At 42.2% G+C, this 17,962-nt stretch overlaps 1 protein-coding gene across 6 annotated transcripts in view; it reads left to right on the forward strand.

Annotated features, from left to right (window-relative positions):
* The window catches only part of SUCO (SUN domain containing ossification factor), an 89,371-nt gene extending 87,133 nt beyond the window's left edge, over positions 1-2,238 (forward strand). For 4 of the 6 annotated variants that reach the window (XM_061382645.1, XM_061382649.1, XM_061382648.1 and 1 more), the window contains one exon: positions 209-2,238. In XM_061382645.1, coding sequence (XP_061238629.1) covers positions 209-652 — 444 coding nt within the window. In that variant the 3' untranslated portion in view covers positions 653-2,238. The remainder of the gene's footprint in view (positions 1-208) is intronic. The other 2 variants (XM_061382646.1, XM_061382651.1) reach the window with 1 other exon arrangement.
* The last annotated feature ends 15,724 nt before the right edge of the window (positions 2,239-17,962 follow it).

Genomic DNA, 17,962 nt, shown 5'->3' on the forward strand with positions numbered 1-17,962 from the left:
AAATGAAGAATTTGGTTGAGTAGTATTACAAAGTGGAAAGCTAATTATGGCAGTATCTGTATAGAACATAACAGTATGTTTTGCTGTTTATAGTACTTCCACTTTCCACCAGGAGGTGGCACTTTACTCCAGTAGCTCAGCTCTCTGAATGTTTGATTAGGTACTGTCATAGGTCTAATTCCTACCCTTTCTTTTACTTGTGTTAAAGAAGAAACGCTGCAAGTACAAAACTGAAAAAATTGAGACCATAAAGCCGGCTGATCCATTGCACCCTGTAGCCAACGGAGACATAAAAGGAAGAAAGCCTTTTACAAACCAGAGAGATTTTTCTAATATGGGAGAAGTTTATCACTCTTCTTATAAGGGTCCTCCATCTGAAGGAAGCTCAGAAACTTCATCACAGTCAGAAGAGTCTTATTTTTGTGGCATTTCAGCTTGCACAAGTCTGTGCAATGGACAGTCTCAAAAGACAAAAACTGAGAAGAGGGCTTTGAAACGAAGGCGATCTAAAGTCCAAGACCAAGGAAAATTGATAAAAACTTTAATACAGACTAAGTCAGGATCACTGCCGAGCCTGCATGACATAATCAAAGGAAACAAAGAGCTCACCGTGGGAACATTTGGTGTTACAGCAGTCTCGGGACATATCTAAAATTAATCAAACTTTTCATAGTGGAGACTTTTCCTTGTTGTTATTTGAAGAACAGTCTGTGGTATTTGAAGGGTATGGGGAGGGAGAACATATTAATGGGAAAAGTATTCAGAAATTATGATTTCTGCCTTTTTAAAAAGTAGGTGGGATTATGTCAATCTTGGTTAATGAGCTGCAGTTTTACAAGACTGCAAGGACAATGGTAGACATTTTATAAAGATGTTTTTTCACAGATTAATTAATTACTGGGACAAAAGTAATTTGGAAGCCCAGTTCCTTGGGTGGGATAGGAATGAAAGCCTAAACCTCTTCCTTTAGCTTTGTTCCTATTTCTTGCACCTTCCCATATTTATGTGCCTTTTGTCTATTTATAATGCCACTGGAAGAGGAGGAAGAACTTTTTCTGTCATTTGATTTCTTTTATAACTTTGTTAGTTTTTGAAGCTGCAAACACTACAAGGCTTTAAAGTGATCTGCGCCTGGCGTTCAGTAAAAATCAGTTAAGACAGTGTAAAGATCCTAAAGACTTGGCCAGGTAGACTTTTGTTTAGCAAACTCACCTGAAACAGACACTTGATGGAATTTTTAGGTCTATTCTTCTAGGTAAGTGGTGATACTTTTAATGCTATTTTCAGTTAACTTATTCACACTAGTTTCCTTTGGTTACTAATTCAGTGAGAGGAAAAAACAACTACGTGATTTTTTTTTCTTCAAATGATTGGTATTTGCAAATAATTTTTTTTTCCTATAAATTCACGTGTTAAACACATTTAGCCACTTTTAAGGGTTTCCTTTAGCTATGGTACATTTTAAACATTCACAATAAGCACTAATCCTCTTGACTTTGAGATTGTTGTTTTCTCTTAAAAAAGGAAAATTTAAAAGTTTGTCCAGTGAGTCCAGGCCTCATAATCACTGCCTATGTACATATGCACAGAACCAGCTAGTGAGTTTGTCAAGCCTTGTCTAATTGGTCAAGTCTAAAGGGATTACTACTCCTTGGTGTTTGCTTTGTATTGGCTACAAATGTGCAGATATACATGTGTGCTGTCAATGTGTTTGTATTCATTTTGTCTCTTTTCTTTAAAAATAATTGGCAGTGACTTTGAATCAAATGATTTCTAAGTATGTGTTTATACAGTAATGGAGTAAAAGTGGAAAGTTTCTTTTTGAAAGGGAGAGAATTCACTGTTTTGTGTTGTAAAATTTAAGTTATAAGTTATTGAGCACTTTTAGTAATAACTTTTAAACTTGTCTAATACCTTATGGGGGTATTGTTCGTAATGTGACTTATTTAAAGCCTCTTTTGTTTGTTTAAGTTGCTGCTTTACGGTAACAATATGTTTTAGATGATTTACATTTTTTTCCAGTCTGTACAATTAGCCATTCAGAGCAAGAGGGCCTGATTGTATAGAAACCCATTGAAAAGAGGTCCAGATGAGAGCAGAGGTAGAGCAGGAAGTTACACCATCTGTGTGCAGCATCCAGGGTTGTGGAAAGAAGACTTTTAATAATATAACTACGGAGCTGTAGTGCCATTAGAAACTGTGAATTTCCAAATAAATCTGAACACTTGTCTTTATTAATCACTGGCTCTTCTGTTCTTTGAAGGAGAACTTACAAACTTAATACTCTGAACATAGATTCGTTTTTAAAATTAAAATTTTTTAAATTTTAAAAACGAATTTTTAAAATTAAATACAGCAGCATCTTGTTAAATATGTGATTACATTCAGCCAACTACAAACTGATTGAACTTTCACATAAATATTTTGTTCCCTATACAGTCAGAATTGCACCATTTCAAACACTGAAAGAGAGTTTTAAATATTCAGTGGGCTACACATATGTGCCTTCCTCTTACTAGGTGCCATCTCTAAGACTAATTTTAAATTTTTTACATATATAAATATAGCACATTTTACAATTTGGGGTTTGTTTTTCCTCTCTCAGATTATACTTACATGAAGATTAAAAGCAAAAAGTCTTGCCAATAATAGATTTGTGCCTGGTGAGAAGCAAATTGTGTGTGTGTGTGTGTGTGTGTATAAAATAGGCTTTCAATGTTCCTTGGTAATTAGCTTCATTTTATTTCTTCTGATATTAAGAAAAGCTTTAAAACAGTAAGAAGAAAGCGAGGGATCTGTAAGAGCAAGAATACAAAGTAAAGAAGTCCTTTTAATTGGATTTTTTTTCAGATACAGTTATAAAATTTGAGGAATGAAATCATTTTATTAAGTAAGCCTTGCACAGAAAGGTAGCAGTTCTCTATTCTCTGTCACTACACCCCCCACACTCCCATGTTGCACCCTGACCTTTGCCAATCAAGGATTTCTTTCTCCCTAGCAGCAGCTGTTTTCAGCACTGTATCGCCAGTCACTGTGCTTATTTTGCCACTTACTTACTTGCCAGTTTTTGATGTGCCCCTCATTTGAATATGTAAACTTGTCTGCATGAATATAAAGTAGATATAAATGTATATTCGTTACTCTAGTCAAACAAATTTAAAATCATAGTATAATAACCAACATGTCCATTTGGAATTGTTTTAATTCTCCATTTTATATAACAAAACCATGCAACAGAAGCATGAGACATCCCTCCAAACAATACAACAATGATGGCTTTCTTAAGCTCCCTTTACACCCTGATTTTTCTTATCCCATTCCCAAATCATTTTTCTTTCACTAAAAGGAAAAGTTCTCTTTGCTGTAGGGGAGGGGAAAAGCTGACACTCTCCAAATAACATTTTCAGATAAACCTAATTTTTTGTTAGGGCAAAGACAGTGCTTCCTGTCTTTGTCCTTGACTTCCAGGAGTGGCTGAAAGATGGACTTCCCTTTTACCATTTCAACTCAACACCCTTAAAAGTCAACAGTTACAGGAGAGGAATCACGATGATGGAGGAGTAGGATGTGGACCTTACCTCCTCCCATAATACAGCAAAAGCACATCTACGAGTGGCATGATTCACACTGAACATCTACTGAATGCTGGCAGAAGACCTCAGACTTCAAAAGGCAAAAAACCTTTCATGTAACAAGGTAGGACAAAAGAAGAAAGAGGGAGAAAGGAATTGGGACAGGACCTGCACCCTAGGGAGGGAGATGTGAAGGAAGAAAGGTTCCCCCACACTATGAAGTCCCCTCACCTGCAGGGAGATCAACCTAGATGGAGGGGGAGCTTCAGAGCCTTGGAGGAAGAGTGCAGCAACTGGTTACAGTGGAAGGACCTGCACAGATGGTTCACACCTCTGCCCTGTGTACCCTGGCTGACATGCTCATCTGTTGGTGTGGTGAGGCTAGGTGCCAAAGCTCGGGCTTCAGAGTCAGACCCAGAGAGAGAGGGATTGGCGGTGTAGAGACAGCCTGATGAGGCTGGAGAGTGGCGACTAATCGTGCACTCAGAGGAGGCCGGGGCCTGCCAGAGAGGCAAGACACCACTGTTGGGTAGGGGGGGCACATTAGAAGAGGGGCAGGACCACCATAGGGGAGCTTTGTTTCCTGTACCTGGTCTCTCTGGCAACAAGACACCACCTAACATGAGCTCTGGGGGTAGGTGCAAGCTGCTGTCACTGTTATGGGCTCCAGAGATGGGCACAGGCCACTCCCATAACTAGGGACCCATGAGCAGGCACCAGTTGCTCTCCTTGGGAGTAGGCAGGCTGTCACTGCTACTGAGAGACACAGGAGCAAGTGCCAACTGCTAGCCTTGCTGTCCCGGGACATCATGGACCACTGCTGCCCCTGGGAGGCCTGGGAGGGGGTCCTGATCATGGTCCCTGCTTACTGGGAGTGTGCATGGGCCTTTGTGCATTGTGCTTGCACACCAAATACCAAGGCGATGGCAGCCAGCACACACTGCTGGAAAAGACAGCAAGCATCCAAACTAAAAGCAGTCCTTCAATTCCAGACAAGGGGCAGGAGTAGAAGGACTTGAACTTCCCTCCTCTCATAAAAACACCAAAATCATAAATAACTGCTTAAAGACCATTGACAAGAAAGACTGGAACCTACCAAAAAAGATACTTTACATCCAAAGATGAGGTCTCAATGTGATGGTAGGAGGGGCCCTTTGACTGTGTAAATCAAATCCCATACCTGGCAGTTGACCAACTCACAGACTAGAAAGTAATTTTATCACAGAGGTTCTCCCCATCAGGAGTGAGATCTGAGCCCCATATCAGTATCCCTAGCCTGAGGGCCTGGCATCAGGAGGAGGAGCCCCCAGAGCATCGGCCTTGCAGGCCAGTGGGGCTTGAGTGCAGGAGCTCCACAGGACTGGGGGAAACAGAGACTCCACTCCTGGAGGGCACACACAAGATTTCACATGCACTGCGACCCAGGGCAAAGCAGTGACTCCATAGGAGCCAGAACTGTATATATAGGGGCTTCCCTGGTAGCGCAGTGGTAATCTGCCCACCAGTCCTGGAGATGTGGGTTTGATCACTGGGTCAGAAAGATCCCCTGGAGAAAGAAATGGAAATCCACCTCAGTATTCTTCCCTGGGAATTCCCACGGACAGAGAGGCCTGGCAGGCCACAAAGAGTTGGACACAAACAAGTTTGGCCTTGGAGTACAAAATGAAGCAGGGCAAAGGCTGTTTTGCCAAGAGAACACACTGGTCATAGCAAACACTCTTCCAACAACACAAGAGACTACACATGGATACCAACATATGGTCAACACCAGGTTGATTATATTCTTTACAACAGAATATGGAGAAGCTCTATACACTCAGCAAAAAAGCAAGAACAAGACCTGTGGAGCAGACTGTGGCTCAGATCATGAGCTTCTTATTGCAAAATTCAGGCTTAAACTGAAGAAAGTAGGGAAAATTCTGGGCCATTCAGGTATGACCTAAATCAGATCCCTTATACAGTGGGGGTGGTGAATAGAGTGCCTGAAGAACTATGAATGGAGGTTTGTAACTTATAGGAGGTGGTGACCAAACCATCCCAAAGAAAAAGAAATGCAAGAAGGCAAAGTGTTTGTCTGAGGAGGCTTTACAAATAGCTGAGAAAAGATGTGAAAGGCAAGGGTGAAGGGGAAAGATAAACCCACTTGAGTGCAAAGTCCCAGGGAATAGCAAGGAGAGATAAAGCCTTTCTAAGTGAACAGTGTAAAGAAATAGAGGAAAACAATAGAACAGGAAAGACCAGAGATCTCTTCAAGAAAATTGGAGATATCAAATGAACATGTCATTCAAGGATATGCACAATAAAGGACAGAAACAGTAAGGGCTTCACAGAAGCAGATGAGATTAAGAAGTAGCAGCAAGAATACCCAGCTGCAAAAAAACAATGACGCAGATAACCAAAATGGTGTGGTCACTCACTTAAGAGTCAGACATCCTGGAGTGTGAAGTCAATTGGGCATTACTATGAACAAAGCTAATGGAGGTGATTGAATTCCATCTGAGTTATTTAAAATCCTAAAGGATGATACTGTTAACGTGCTGCACTCTATCTGTCAGCAAATTTGGAAAACAGCAGTGGCCACGGGACTGGAAAAGGTCAGTTTTCATTCTAATCCCAAAGAAGGGCAATGCCAAAGAATGTTCAAACTACCATAAAATTAACTCTCATTTCCTATACTAGCATGGTAATGCTCTAAATCCTTCAAGCTAGGCTTCAGAAGTACATGAACTGATAGCTTCCAGATAGACGTACAAACTGGGTTTAGAAAATGCAGAGGAACCAGAGATCAAAATGTCAACATTCACTGGATCATAGAGTAAGCAAAGGAATTTCAGAAAAACACATACTGCTTCATTGACTACTCTAAAGCCTTTGACTGTGTGGATCACAACAAACTGTGGGAAACTCTTCAAGAGATGGGAATACCAGACCACCTTACCTGTCTCCTGAGAAACCTTTATGCAGATCAAGAAGCAACAGAATCAGACATGGAACAACAGACTAGTTCAAAATTGGGAAAAGAGTACATCAAGGCTGTGTATTGTCACCCTGTTTATTTAACTTATATGCAGAGTGCATCATGTGAAATGCTGGACTGGAGGAATCCAAGTTGGAATCAGAATTGCCAGGAGAAATATCAACAACCTCAGATATGCAGGTAACACCACCCTTATGACAGAAAGCAAAGAGAAACTAAAGAGTACTGTGATGAGGGTGAAAGAGGAGAGTGAAAAAGTTGGCTTAAAACTCAACATTCTGAAAACTAAGATAATGGCATCTGGTCCCATCTCTTCATGGCAAATAGAAGGGGGGAAAGTGGGAAAAGTGACAGATGTATTTTCTTAAAGACTCCAAAATCACTGTGGATGGTGACTGCAGCCATGAAATTAAAAGACGCTTACTTCTTGGAAGGAAAGCTATGACAAACTTAGTTCAGTTCAGTCGCTCAGTCGTGTCTGACTCTTTGCGACCCCATGAACCGCAGCATGCCAGGCCTCCCTGTCCATCAACAACTCCTGGAGTCCACCCAAATCCATGTCGATCGAGTCGGTGATACCATCCAACCATCTCATCCTCTGTCATCCCCTTCTCCTCCTGCCCTCAATCCTTCCCAGCATCAGGGTCTTTTTAAATGAGTCAACTCTTCGCATGAGGTGGCCAAAGAATTGGAGTTTCAGCCTCAACATCAGTCCTTCCAATGAACACCCAGGACTGATTTCCTTTAGGATGGACTGGTTGGATCTCCTTGTAGTCCAAGGGACTCTCAAGAGTCTTCTCCAACACCATGGTTCAAAAGCATCAATTCTTCGACACTCAGCTTTCTTTATAGTCCAACTCTCGCATCCATACATGACCACTGGAAAAACCATAGCCTTGACTAGATGGACCTTTGTTGGCAAAGTAATGTCTCTGCTTTTGAATATGCTGTCTAGGTTGGTCATAACTTTCCTTCCAATGAGTAAGCGTCTTTTAATTTCATGGCTGTAATCACCATCTGCAGTGATTTTAGAGCCAGAAAAATAAAGTCAGCCACTGTTTCCACTCTTTCCCCATCTATTTGCCATGAAGTGATGGGACCGGATGCCACCATCTTAGTTTTCTGAATGTTGAGCTTTAAGTCAACTTTTTCACTCTCCTCTTTCACTTTCATCAAGAGGCTCTTTAGTTCTTCTTCACTTTCTGTCATAAGGGTGGTGTCATCTGCATATCTGAGTTTATTGATATTTCTCAGCAATCTTGATTCCAGCTTGTGCTTCCTCCAGCCCAGCATGTTAAACTTAGACAGCATATTAAAAAGCCCAGGCATCACATTGCTCAACAAAGGTCTGTCTAGTCAAAGCTATAATTTTTCCAGTAGTCATGTACGGATGTGAGAATTGGACCAAAAAGAAGGCTGAGCACCAAAGAGATGATGCTTTCAAATTGTGGTGTGGGGGAAGACTCTTGAGAGTCACTTGGACTGCAAGGAGATCCAACCAGTCAATCCTAAAGGAAGTCAACCCTGAATATTCATTGGAAGGACTGATGGTGAAGTTGAAGCACCAATACTTTGGCCACCTGATGTGAAGAGCCAGCTTATTAGAAAAGACCCTGATGCTGGGAAAGATAGGGCAGGAGGGCAGGAGGAGAAGCGGACAATAGAGGATGAGATGATTGGATAGCATCACCAACTCAATGGACGAGTTTGAGCAAGTTCCAATAAATAGTCCAGGACAGGAAAGCCTGGAGTCCTGTAGTCCGTGAGGTTGCAAAGAATCAGACATGACTGAGTGACTAAACATATATATATATATATATATATATATATAATGAAATATTATTTAGCCTTAAAAGAGAATGAAGTAATGCATTTTGCAGCAACATGGATGGACCTGGAGATTATCTAAGTGAAGAAAGTCAAACAGAGAAAGACAAACTGTGTGATAGCACTTAAATGTGAAATGTGAAAAATGATACAAGTAAACCATAGAAAACATAAGTAGAATCATGTAGACATAGAAAACAGACATAGACATACAAGTAGACATAGAAAACCAGCTTATGGTTTCCAAAGGGGAAGTAGAGAGAGGGATAAACTGTGAATCTGGGATTAAGAAATGCACACTACTATACATAAAATAGATACACAAGGACCTACTGTATAGCACAGGGAGTTATATTCACTATTTCATAATATGAGAAGAGTATGAAAAAGAAATATATGTCTAACTGGATTATACACTACTTCATACACTATTATGAAACAAATACAACACAGCAAATCAACTATACTTAAGTAAAAAGAAAAAGGATGAGTCTTTCTTTCAAGAGATATTTTATTCAATGAGGTAAAATATTTTGTGATCATTATGTATTTGGGATGGACCACCACAACACTTAACTTTAAGGGGTAAGGAAGTTTGCACAATCCAATTCTAAGAACCAGGCAACATTCAGTAGAAATGAACAGTATTTTTATCACTGGTCATGAAAGGTCTGCTCTCCTCAGGAGCAGACAATCAGAATTCTTATCTATTATGGTTTATGGAGGAGCTATTCCACGTCAAGGTCAGGAGGGGTGGCGGTGAGGAGATACCCTCGTCCAAGGTAAGGAGCAGTGGCTGCGCTTTGCTGGAGCAGCCGTGAACAGATACCCCACGTCCAAGGTAAGAGAAACCCAAGTAAGACGGTAGGTGTTGCAAGAGGGCATCAGAGGGCAGACACACTGAAACATAATCACAGAAAACTAGTCAATCTAATCACACTAGGACCACAGCCTTGTCTAACTCAATGAAACTAAGCCATGCCCACGGGGACACCCAAGACAGGCGGGTCATGGTGGAGAGGTCTGACAGAATGTGGTCCACTGGAGAAGGGAATGGCAAACCACTTCAGTATTCTTGTCTTGAGAACCCCATGAACAGTATGAAAAGGCGAAATGATAGGATACTGAAAGAGGAACTCCCCAGGTCAGTAGGTGCCCAATATGCTACTGGAGATCAGTGGAGAAATAACTCCAGAAAGAATGAAGGGATGGAGCCAAAGCAAAAACAATACCCAGTTGTGGATGTGACTGGTGGCAGAAGCAAGGTCCAATGCTGTAAAGAGCAATATTGCATAGGAACCTGGAATGTCAGGTCCATGAATCAAGGCAAATTGGAAGTGGTCAAACAGGAGATGGCAAGAGTAAACGCGACATTCTAGGAATCAGTGAACTAAAATGGACTGGAATGGGTGAATTTAACTCAGATGACCATTATATCTACTACTGCGGGCAGGAATCCCTCAGAAGAAATGGAGTGGCCATCATGGTCAACAAAAGAGTCTGAAACGTAGTACTTGGATGAAATCTCAAAAACAACAGAATGATCTCTGTTCATTTCCAAGAAAAACCATTCAATATCACAGTAATCCAAGTCCATGCCCCAACCAGTAACGCTGAAGAAGCTGAGGTTGAACGGTCCTGTGAAGACCTACAAGACCTTTTATAGAACTAACACCCAAAAAAGATGTCCTTTTCATTATAGGGGACTGGAATGCAAAAGTAGGAAGTCAGGAAACACCTGGAATAACAGGCAAATTTGGCCTTGGAATACGGAATGAAGCAGGGCAAAGACTAATAGAGTTTTGTCAAGAAAATGCACTGGTCATATCAAACACCCTCTTCCAACAACACAAGAGAAGACTCTGTACATGGACATTACCAGATGGTCAACACCGAAATCAGATTGATTATATTCTTTGCAGCCAAAGATGGAGAAGCTCTATACAGTCAACAAAAACAAGACCAGGAGCTGACTATGGCTCAGATCATGAACTCCTTATTGCCAAATTCAGTCTTAAATTGAAGAAAGTAGGGAAAATCACTAGACCATTCAGGTATGACCTAAATCAAATCCCTTATGATTATACAGTGGAAGTGAGAAATAGATTCAAGGGACTAGATCTGATAGAGTGCCTGTTGAACTATGGTCGGAGGTTCATGACATTGTACAGGAGACAGGGATCAAGACCATCCCCATGGAAAAGAAATGCAAAAAAGCAAAATGGCTGTCTGGGGAGGCCTTACAAATAGCTGTGAAAAGAAGAGAAGTGAAAAGCAAAGGAGAAAAGGAAAGATACAAGCATCTGAATGCAGAGTTCCAAAGAATAGCAAGAAGAGATAAGAAAGCCTTTCTCAGCAATCAATGCAAATAAATAGAGGAAAACAACAGAATGGGAAAGACTAGAGATCTCTTCAAGAAAATTAGAGATACCAAGGGAACATTTCATGCGAAGATGGGCTCAATAAAGGACAGAAATGGTGTAGACCTAACAGAAGCAGAAGATATTAAGAAGAGGTGGCTGGAATACACAGAAGAACTATACAAAAAGATCTTCATGACCAAGATAATCATGATGGTGTGATCACTCACCTAGAGCCAGATATCCTGGAATGTGAAGTCAAGTGGGCCTTAGAAAGCATCACTACAAACAAAGCTAGTGGAGGTGATGGAATTCCAGTTGAGCTATTTCAAATCCTGAAAGATGATGCTGTGAAAGTGCTGCACTCAACATGCCAGCAAATTTGGAAAACTCAGCAGTGGCCACAGGACTGGAAAAGGTCAGTTTTCATCCCAATCCCAAAGAAAGGCAATGCCAAAGAATGCTCAAACTACAGCACAATTGCACTCATCTCACACGCTAGTAAAGTAATGCTCAAAATTCTCCAAGCCAGGCTTCAGCAATACGTGAACTGTGGACTTCCAGATGTCAAAGCTGGTTTTAGAAAAGGTAGAGGAACCAGAGATCAAATTGCCAACATCTGCTAGATCATGGAAAAAGCAAGAGAGTTCCAGAAGAACATCTATTTCTGCTTTATTGACTATGCCAAAGCCTTTGACTGTGTGGATCACAATAAACTGTGGAAAATTCTGAAAGAGATGGGAATACCAGACCACCTGACCTGCCTCTTGAGAAACCTATATGCAGGTCAGGAAGCAACAGTTAGAACTGGACATGGAACAACAGACTGGTTCCAAAGAGGAAAAGGAGTACGTCAAGGCTGTATATTGTCACTCTGCTTATTTAACTTATAGGCAGACTACATCATGAGAAACGCTGGGCTGGAAGAAGCACAAGCTGGAATCAAGATTGCCAGGAGAAATATCAATAACCTCAAATATGCAGATGAGACCACCCTTATGGCAGAAAGTGAAGAGGAACTAAAAAGCCTCTTGGCGAAAGTGAAAGTGGAGAGTGAAAAAGTTGGCTTAAAGCTCAACATTCAGAAAACTAAGATCATAGCATTTGGTCCCATCACTTCATGGGGAATAGATGGGGAAACAGTGGAAACAGTGTCAGACTTTATTTTTGGGGGCTCCAAAATCACTGCAGATGGTGACTGCAGCCATGAAATTAAAAGACATTTACTCCTTGGAAGAAAAGTTATGACCAACCTAGATAGCATATTCAAAAGCAGAGACATTACTTTGCCAACAAAGGTCCGTCTAGTCAAGGCTATGGTTTTTCCAGTGGTCATGTATGGATGTGAGAGTTGGACTGTGAAGAAAGCTGAACGCCAAAGAATTGATGCTTTTGAACGGTGGTGTTGGAGAAGACTCTTGAGAGTCCCTTGGACTGCAAGGAGATCCAACCAGTCCATTCTGAAGGATTCAGCCCTAGGATTTCTTTGGAAGGAATGATGCTGAAGCTGAAACTCCAGTACTTTGGCCACCTCATTGGAAGAGTTGACTCATTGGAAAAGACTCTGATGCTGGGAGGGATTAGGGGCAGGAGGAGAAGGGGACAACAGAGGATGAGATGGCTGGATGGCATCACTGACTCAGTGGACATGAGTCTGAGTGAACTCCGGGAGTTGGTGATGGACAGGGAGGTCTGGCATGCTGCGATTCATGGGGTGGCAAAGAGTCAGACATGACTGAGCGACTAACTGAACTGAACTGATGGTTTATGGAACTTTAAAGAGTAAGTATAAAAATGACTCAAATCCCCACATGAAAAAGAATATTGATTTGAGGGAGTGTGAAATGTTAATGTGTCTCACATCAAAGAGGCTCAGCTTAAATATAACAACTAGTAACACAGCAGAGAGCGGAAATTGTGGCTCTTCTTTTCTCCCCCAAGAGTCTCTGATCTCCCCCTACAGCCTCAGAGCACCCTTCACATGAATCGCAAGAGCCTCACTAGGGTTTTGATCTGCATGTTTCTATGAATCCCAGAGTGACCAAGTTTATCAAATCACTCAGAAATACCTTAAATATTTATCACAGGGCCATATTGCCTATCCCAGGCTAACTCTGGCCATTGTTTGCCTCATTATGTGTGCTCTGTTGCTCAGTCATGTCCGATTCTGCGACCCCATGGACTGTAGCCCACCAGGCTGTTCTGTCCCTGGGATTACAGGCAAGAATACTGGGGTGGATTGCCATTTCCTCCTCCAGGGGACCCAGGGTTTGAACTAGCATCTCTTGAGTCTCCTGCATTGACAGGTGGGTTCTTTACCACTAGTGCCATCTGGAAATCCCTGGCAATTGTTTGCCTAATTATAGTTAGAGCAAATAAAGAACTCTAGGCATTTTAGGGAGAAGGCAATGACACCCCACTCCAGTACTCTTGGCTGGAAAATCCCATGGATGGAGGAGCCTGGTAGGCTGCGGCCCATGGGGTCGCTAAGAGTCGGACACGACTGAGCGACTTCACTTTCACTTTCTTCCATTGGAAAGGGAAATGGCAACCCACTCCAGTGTTGTTGCCTGGAGAATCCCAGGGACAGGGGAACCTGGTGGGCTGTCGTCTATGGGGCACAGAGTCGGACACGACTGAAGTGACTTAGCAGCAGCAGCAGCAGGCATTTTAGAGTGGTGGTGTTTTTTTTTTAACTATAGTGTGGATCAGTTTAGAGCTATCTCTGACAGCTTCTCTGATGGCTCAGTGATAAAGAATTCACTTTGCAGTGCAGGAGATGCGGGTTTGGTCCCTGGGTTAGGAAGATCCCCTGGAGGAGGAAATGGCAAACCACTCCAGTACTCTTGCCTGGAAATCCTATGGACAGACGAGCCTGGCAGACTACAGTCCATGGGGTCGCAAAAGAGTCAGACACTGCTACACACACACACACACACACACACACACACACACAGCTGTTTGATTGTAAAAATAAGTGAGAGTCTGAACTGTAAACTGATTCAGAGACTATTATTTACAGTAAAGAAATGATCAATTCATCTATTTTTGAAAAATGGCTGTGAGTTTGTATTTCTATTCTGCAATATTCATGAAAGAGGAGTCACATAACTAAAAGACAATTAAATGAAATTTAAAGAAAAGATTTGTCCTCAAGATTGCCACTGGGGAACATTAATTACTAATATATTTCAACTTCCTATAAGAAGAATTACAGATGCAAACTTCCACTGGTAGTTAGATGAACTTATTTCCCCCTCATCACAAGTTTTGTAGGTCTAGGACTCTTTCTGTGGAATCAAGCAACTTAACTGATTTATTACCCTTAGTTCAAAAAGGATCCAACAGATGACCCTTTATTGCCTGACCCATTTCAAAACTTCCTATTCAAAACACTTTTCCTGAGTAATACAGCACGCAGTACTTTTTTAAAAACTTTTTTAATTTAAATAAAATTTTAATTTAATCAAATATATATCCAAAATAGTAACATTTCAGCGTGCCACCCAGTACTTGAAAATCCTCATAGACCAAAAATACATTCTCCTAATGTAAGGAGCCCTTTAGAAGGGCCAAGGAGACCCAATCCAGGTGCTGCTGGGCTATGTCAAGTCTTGTCTCATTTTCTTTCATGGCATAGCCTCCGAAGAAGAGAAAGTCAGGTCCACCTGATCTCCTGCCTTAGTCTGGGCCTACTCCTGTCTCTCATGGGCACAGCTTGGACAAGTCCATGTGGGCATCCACCCACTTGCCTGCACACACACACATGACTTCCATGAAACAAACCTCATAACTTTCAGAAGAAGACTGTGTATGTACTCATTTAGAAAAAGATGTTCTAACAACGTTTGTCCTTTCATGTATCCCCGTACTATTATTGTTATAGTATAATGATAAAAATTTTCTTAGATATCTCTGTCTCCTCTCCCTCACTAGAACTGTGAGGTTTCTGAGATTACATACTTAAAAGGATATGCCTTCTTCAGTTATGTCTTAACTCAGGTATTCCTAGTTAAATTCTGTCTAAAACATCATTTGGGTTACTTTGCAATTTTGAAGCTTCCCCAAGAAAAAATGCTGAGGCCTCAGATGGGGCTGTTTTAAGACAGTCCCTTAACTTAGGAACTTCAGTCTAGTAAGCAGGGGTTGACAAGAGAAACGCAGAGAGACAGCCATTAATAGTATATCATGTTTAAGTGCTCTAGTTAGAGGAACACAGAGGGTGTACCACTGTCTGGGCAGAGCAGATTTCAGAGAGAAACTGAATGAATAGGAGTTTCCCAGGCAATGGAAGCAGTGGTGGTAGACATTGTTGAGCAAGGGTAGGATTTGGGACTACCCTGAATGGCCATCAGAGGGCATTTTACCCATAAAAAGCCTGAAAAGCTCAGAGGCATAAGGCACATTGAGCTTCATGACCATAGCTGGTCACTAACCAGATGAACTTCAGTTTCTCTCCCAAGGCAAAGATCATCAGATTCTTACCTCTCATCTTGGGCTTTCTCTTATTATATGAAGATGCCATTATTGAAACACCACATGAGTTTTTCTGCTTATGGAGATTAATTAGTAGGTGTGGGGCCTCCAAATATTATCTCTTCTCTGTTGTTACCAAACCAAACTTGGGTCCGCTTGCCTGTGACAGTAAAGCCAGTCTCCAGACACCAGGTTGTGGGGAAAGAAAGTGAAGCATTGGTTGCAGGGTGCCAAGTAGGGAGTTCGGGACAGCTAGTGCTCAAAACCTCTTTGGTGGCTCAGACAGTAAAGAATCTGCCTGCAATGCAGGAGACTCGGGTTCGATCTCTGGTTTGGGAAGATCCCCTGGAGACGAGAATGGCAACCCACTCCAGTATTCTTGCCTGGAGAACCCCATGGGCCAAGGAGTCTGGCAGGGTGCAGTCCATGGGGTAATAAGAGTTGGACATGGCTGAGCAACTTTCACTTCACTTCAGTGCTCAAAAAGCTTGAATTCCCCAGTGGATTTCAGCAAGGCATTTTGCATCTCAGGGCATGGGATCAGCTCATAGACAATTCTCTGATTGGTTGATGGTGAGGTAATAGGGTGGAGTCACATCGTTAATCCTCAGGCTCCAGTATGTCAGAGCCTCTGTGCTCCTGAGTATCAAGTAATTTCTGCCATTTGGTGGTAGATTTTCCCTGGGTTGGAAAGATCCCCTGAAGAAGGGAATGCAACCCACTCCAATATTCTTGCCAGGAGAATTCCATGGACAGAGGAGCCCGGCGGGCTACAGTCTGTGGGGTCACAAAGAGTCAGACACAACTGAACAACTAACACTTTCACTTTGGCATCTGTAAAACAACTTGGGAAATGTGCATCAGATACTGTTATCTAGATACTTGCAAGAGGAGCTAAAGCAGAGGACATGGGATCCCCCATAGGGTCCCGCTCAGTTACGTTGAGACTGGAGGCTTATGTTTAAGATAATGGCCAACAGGGATTAAGAAAGTAGCCTTTGCTGTGATTATGGATCCTTACAGGTCCTTTCTATTCTGGGCTAATCTGCTGAATTAATTTATAGATCTATAATCTGTGACACTTTAGGAATTTTTAATCTCTTTCAGGCACAGAGTGGGGAAAAGTGTCACTTCCTCATTTTCTTCATTGCATTTCTCCATGAAGGACATAGAAAAAAAATTCCCAAGTCAAATAAGAGAAAAATCTAAATTTTAAAATTGGCATGTGCTGTGCTCAGTTGCAGAGAAGGCAATGGCACCCCATTCCAGTACTCTTGCCTGGAAAATCCCATGGATGGAGGAGCCTGGTGGGCTACAGTCCATGGGGTCGCTAAGAGTCGGACACGGCTGAGCGACTTCACTTTCACATTTCACTTTCATGCATTGGAGAAGGAAATGGCAACCCACTCCAGTGTTCTTGCCTGGAGAATCCCAGGGACGGGGGAACCTGGTGGACTTCCGTCTCTGGGGTCGCACAGAGTTGGACACGACTGAAGCGACTTAGCAGCAGCAGCAGCAGTGCTCAGTTGCAACCCTGACTCTGAATCTGACTCTGCAACCCTGTGGACTGTAGCCTTCAAGGCTCCACTGTCCATGGGATTTCCCAGGCAAGAATACTGAAGTGGGTTGCTATTTCCTTCTCCAGGGGATCATTCTGACCCAGAGATGGAACCCGTGTCTCTTGTGTCTCCTGCTTTGCAGGCAGATTCTTTACCACTGAGCTACCAGGGGAGTCCCAATAACTGGCCTGGAATAAACTAAAGACACAAATGACCAGGAAGATTGAGTTCAGAAGTCTGGATCAAAACCAAGATAAATCCTGACACGTATTTTATTTCAGGAAAATTTCCCTCTTCTCTAATGACTCTCGCTTATGGAAGAATTACTTCACATCAAAGAGGTGACCCACCTGGAGGAAGGATTTTTCTTGAGCAACTCAAAGACTGAGGACACATGTGGGATCCACTTCTAATTATTCAAAAGGTTTCTCAGATGGTGGTTCCAGGTGTGTCCCTTACAGTAGGGGGGAGTATGGTGTAGAGTGTGAATCTCTCTGCCTAGGGATCTGATGGGTCTCCCTGGACCCCCAACCTTTGAGAAGCAAGGGTCTGGGATGGAAGTTCATCTGAGCTTGGAGAAGGTTTCTGAGGAACCTGAAAGTCCCTGCAGAATTTCAAGCTAATTGGTATTTGTCTTTGGCTTTTATCAGTTTCTCAAAGGACTCTTTCACTCTCAAATAAGTTTAAAACCCCAAGTTTGATACAATGTATTTTAAGTCTTTCCTGCCCCTGCCCCTGCCCCTCCCCTTTTTTAGGGTCAGGGTCGGTGGTGGGAACAAATCTGGTGGAGTTTCTTTCTTTTTTTTTTTTTTTTATTAAGAAAGTGATTTCCTTAAAAAAAATTTTTTTTTAATTTATTTATTTGGCTGTGCCAGGTTTTGTTGCGGCACGCAGGATCTTTATTTCAGGATATGACGACAGAGTCGGCAGAAAAACTGCATCTTGTCTCAGCCTGGAGAGGTAAGAAAAGATATTCTTAAACAAAGTAGGGAATGTGGGCTGGTTGCCAGAAAGACAACCCCCAGTTTCTGGGGAAGGTAGAGGGGCTGGAAAACCCCATGGACGGAGGAGCCTGGTAGGCTGCAGTCCATGGGGTCGCTAAGAGTCAGACACGACTGAGCGACTTCACTTTCACTTTTCACTTTTATGCATTGGAGAAGGAAATGGCAACCCACTCCAGTGTTCTTGCCT

The sequence above is a fragment of the Bos javanicus genome, chromosome 16 (assembly GCF_032452875.1).
Source record: "Bos javanicus breed banteng chromosome 16, ARS-OSU_banteng_1.0, whole genome shotgun sequence".
Classification (NCBI taxonomy): Eukaryota; Metazoa; Chordata; class Mammalia; order Artiodactyla; family Bovidae; genus Bos; species Bos javanicus.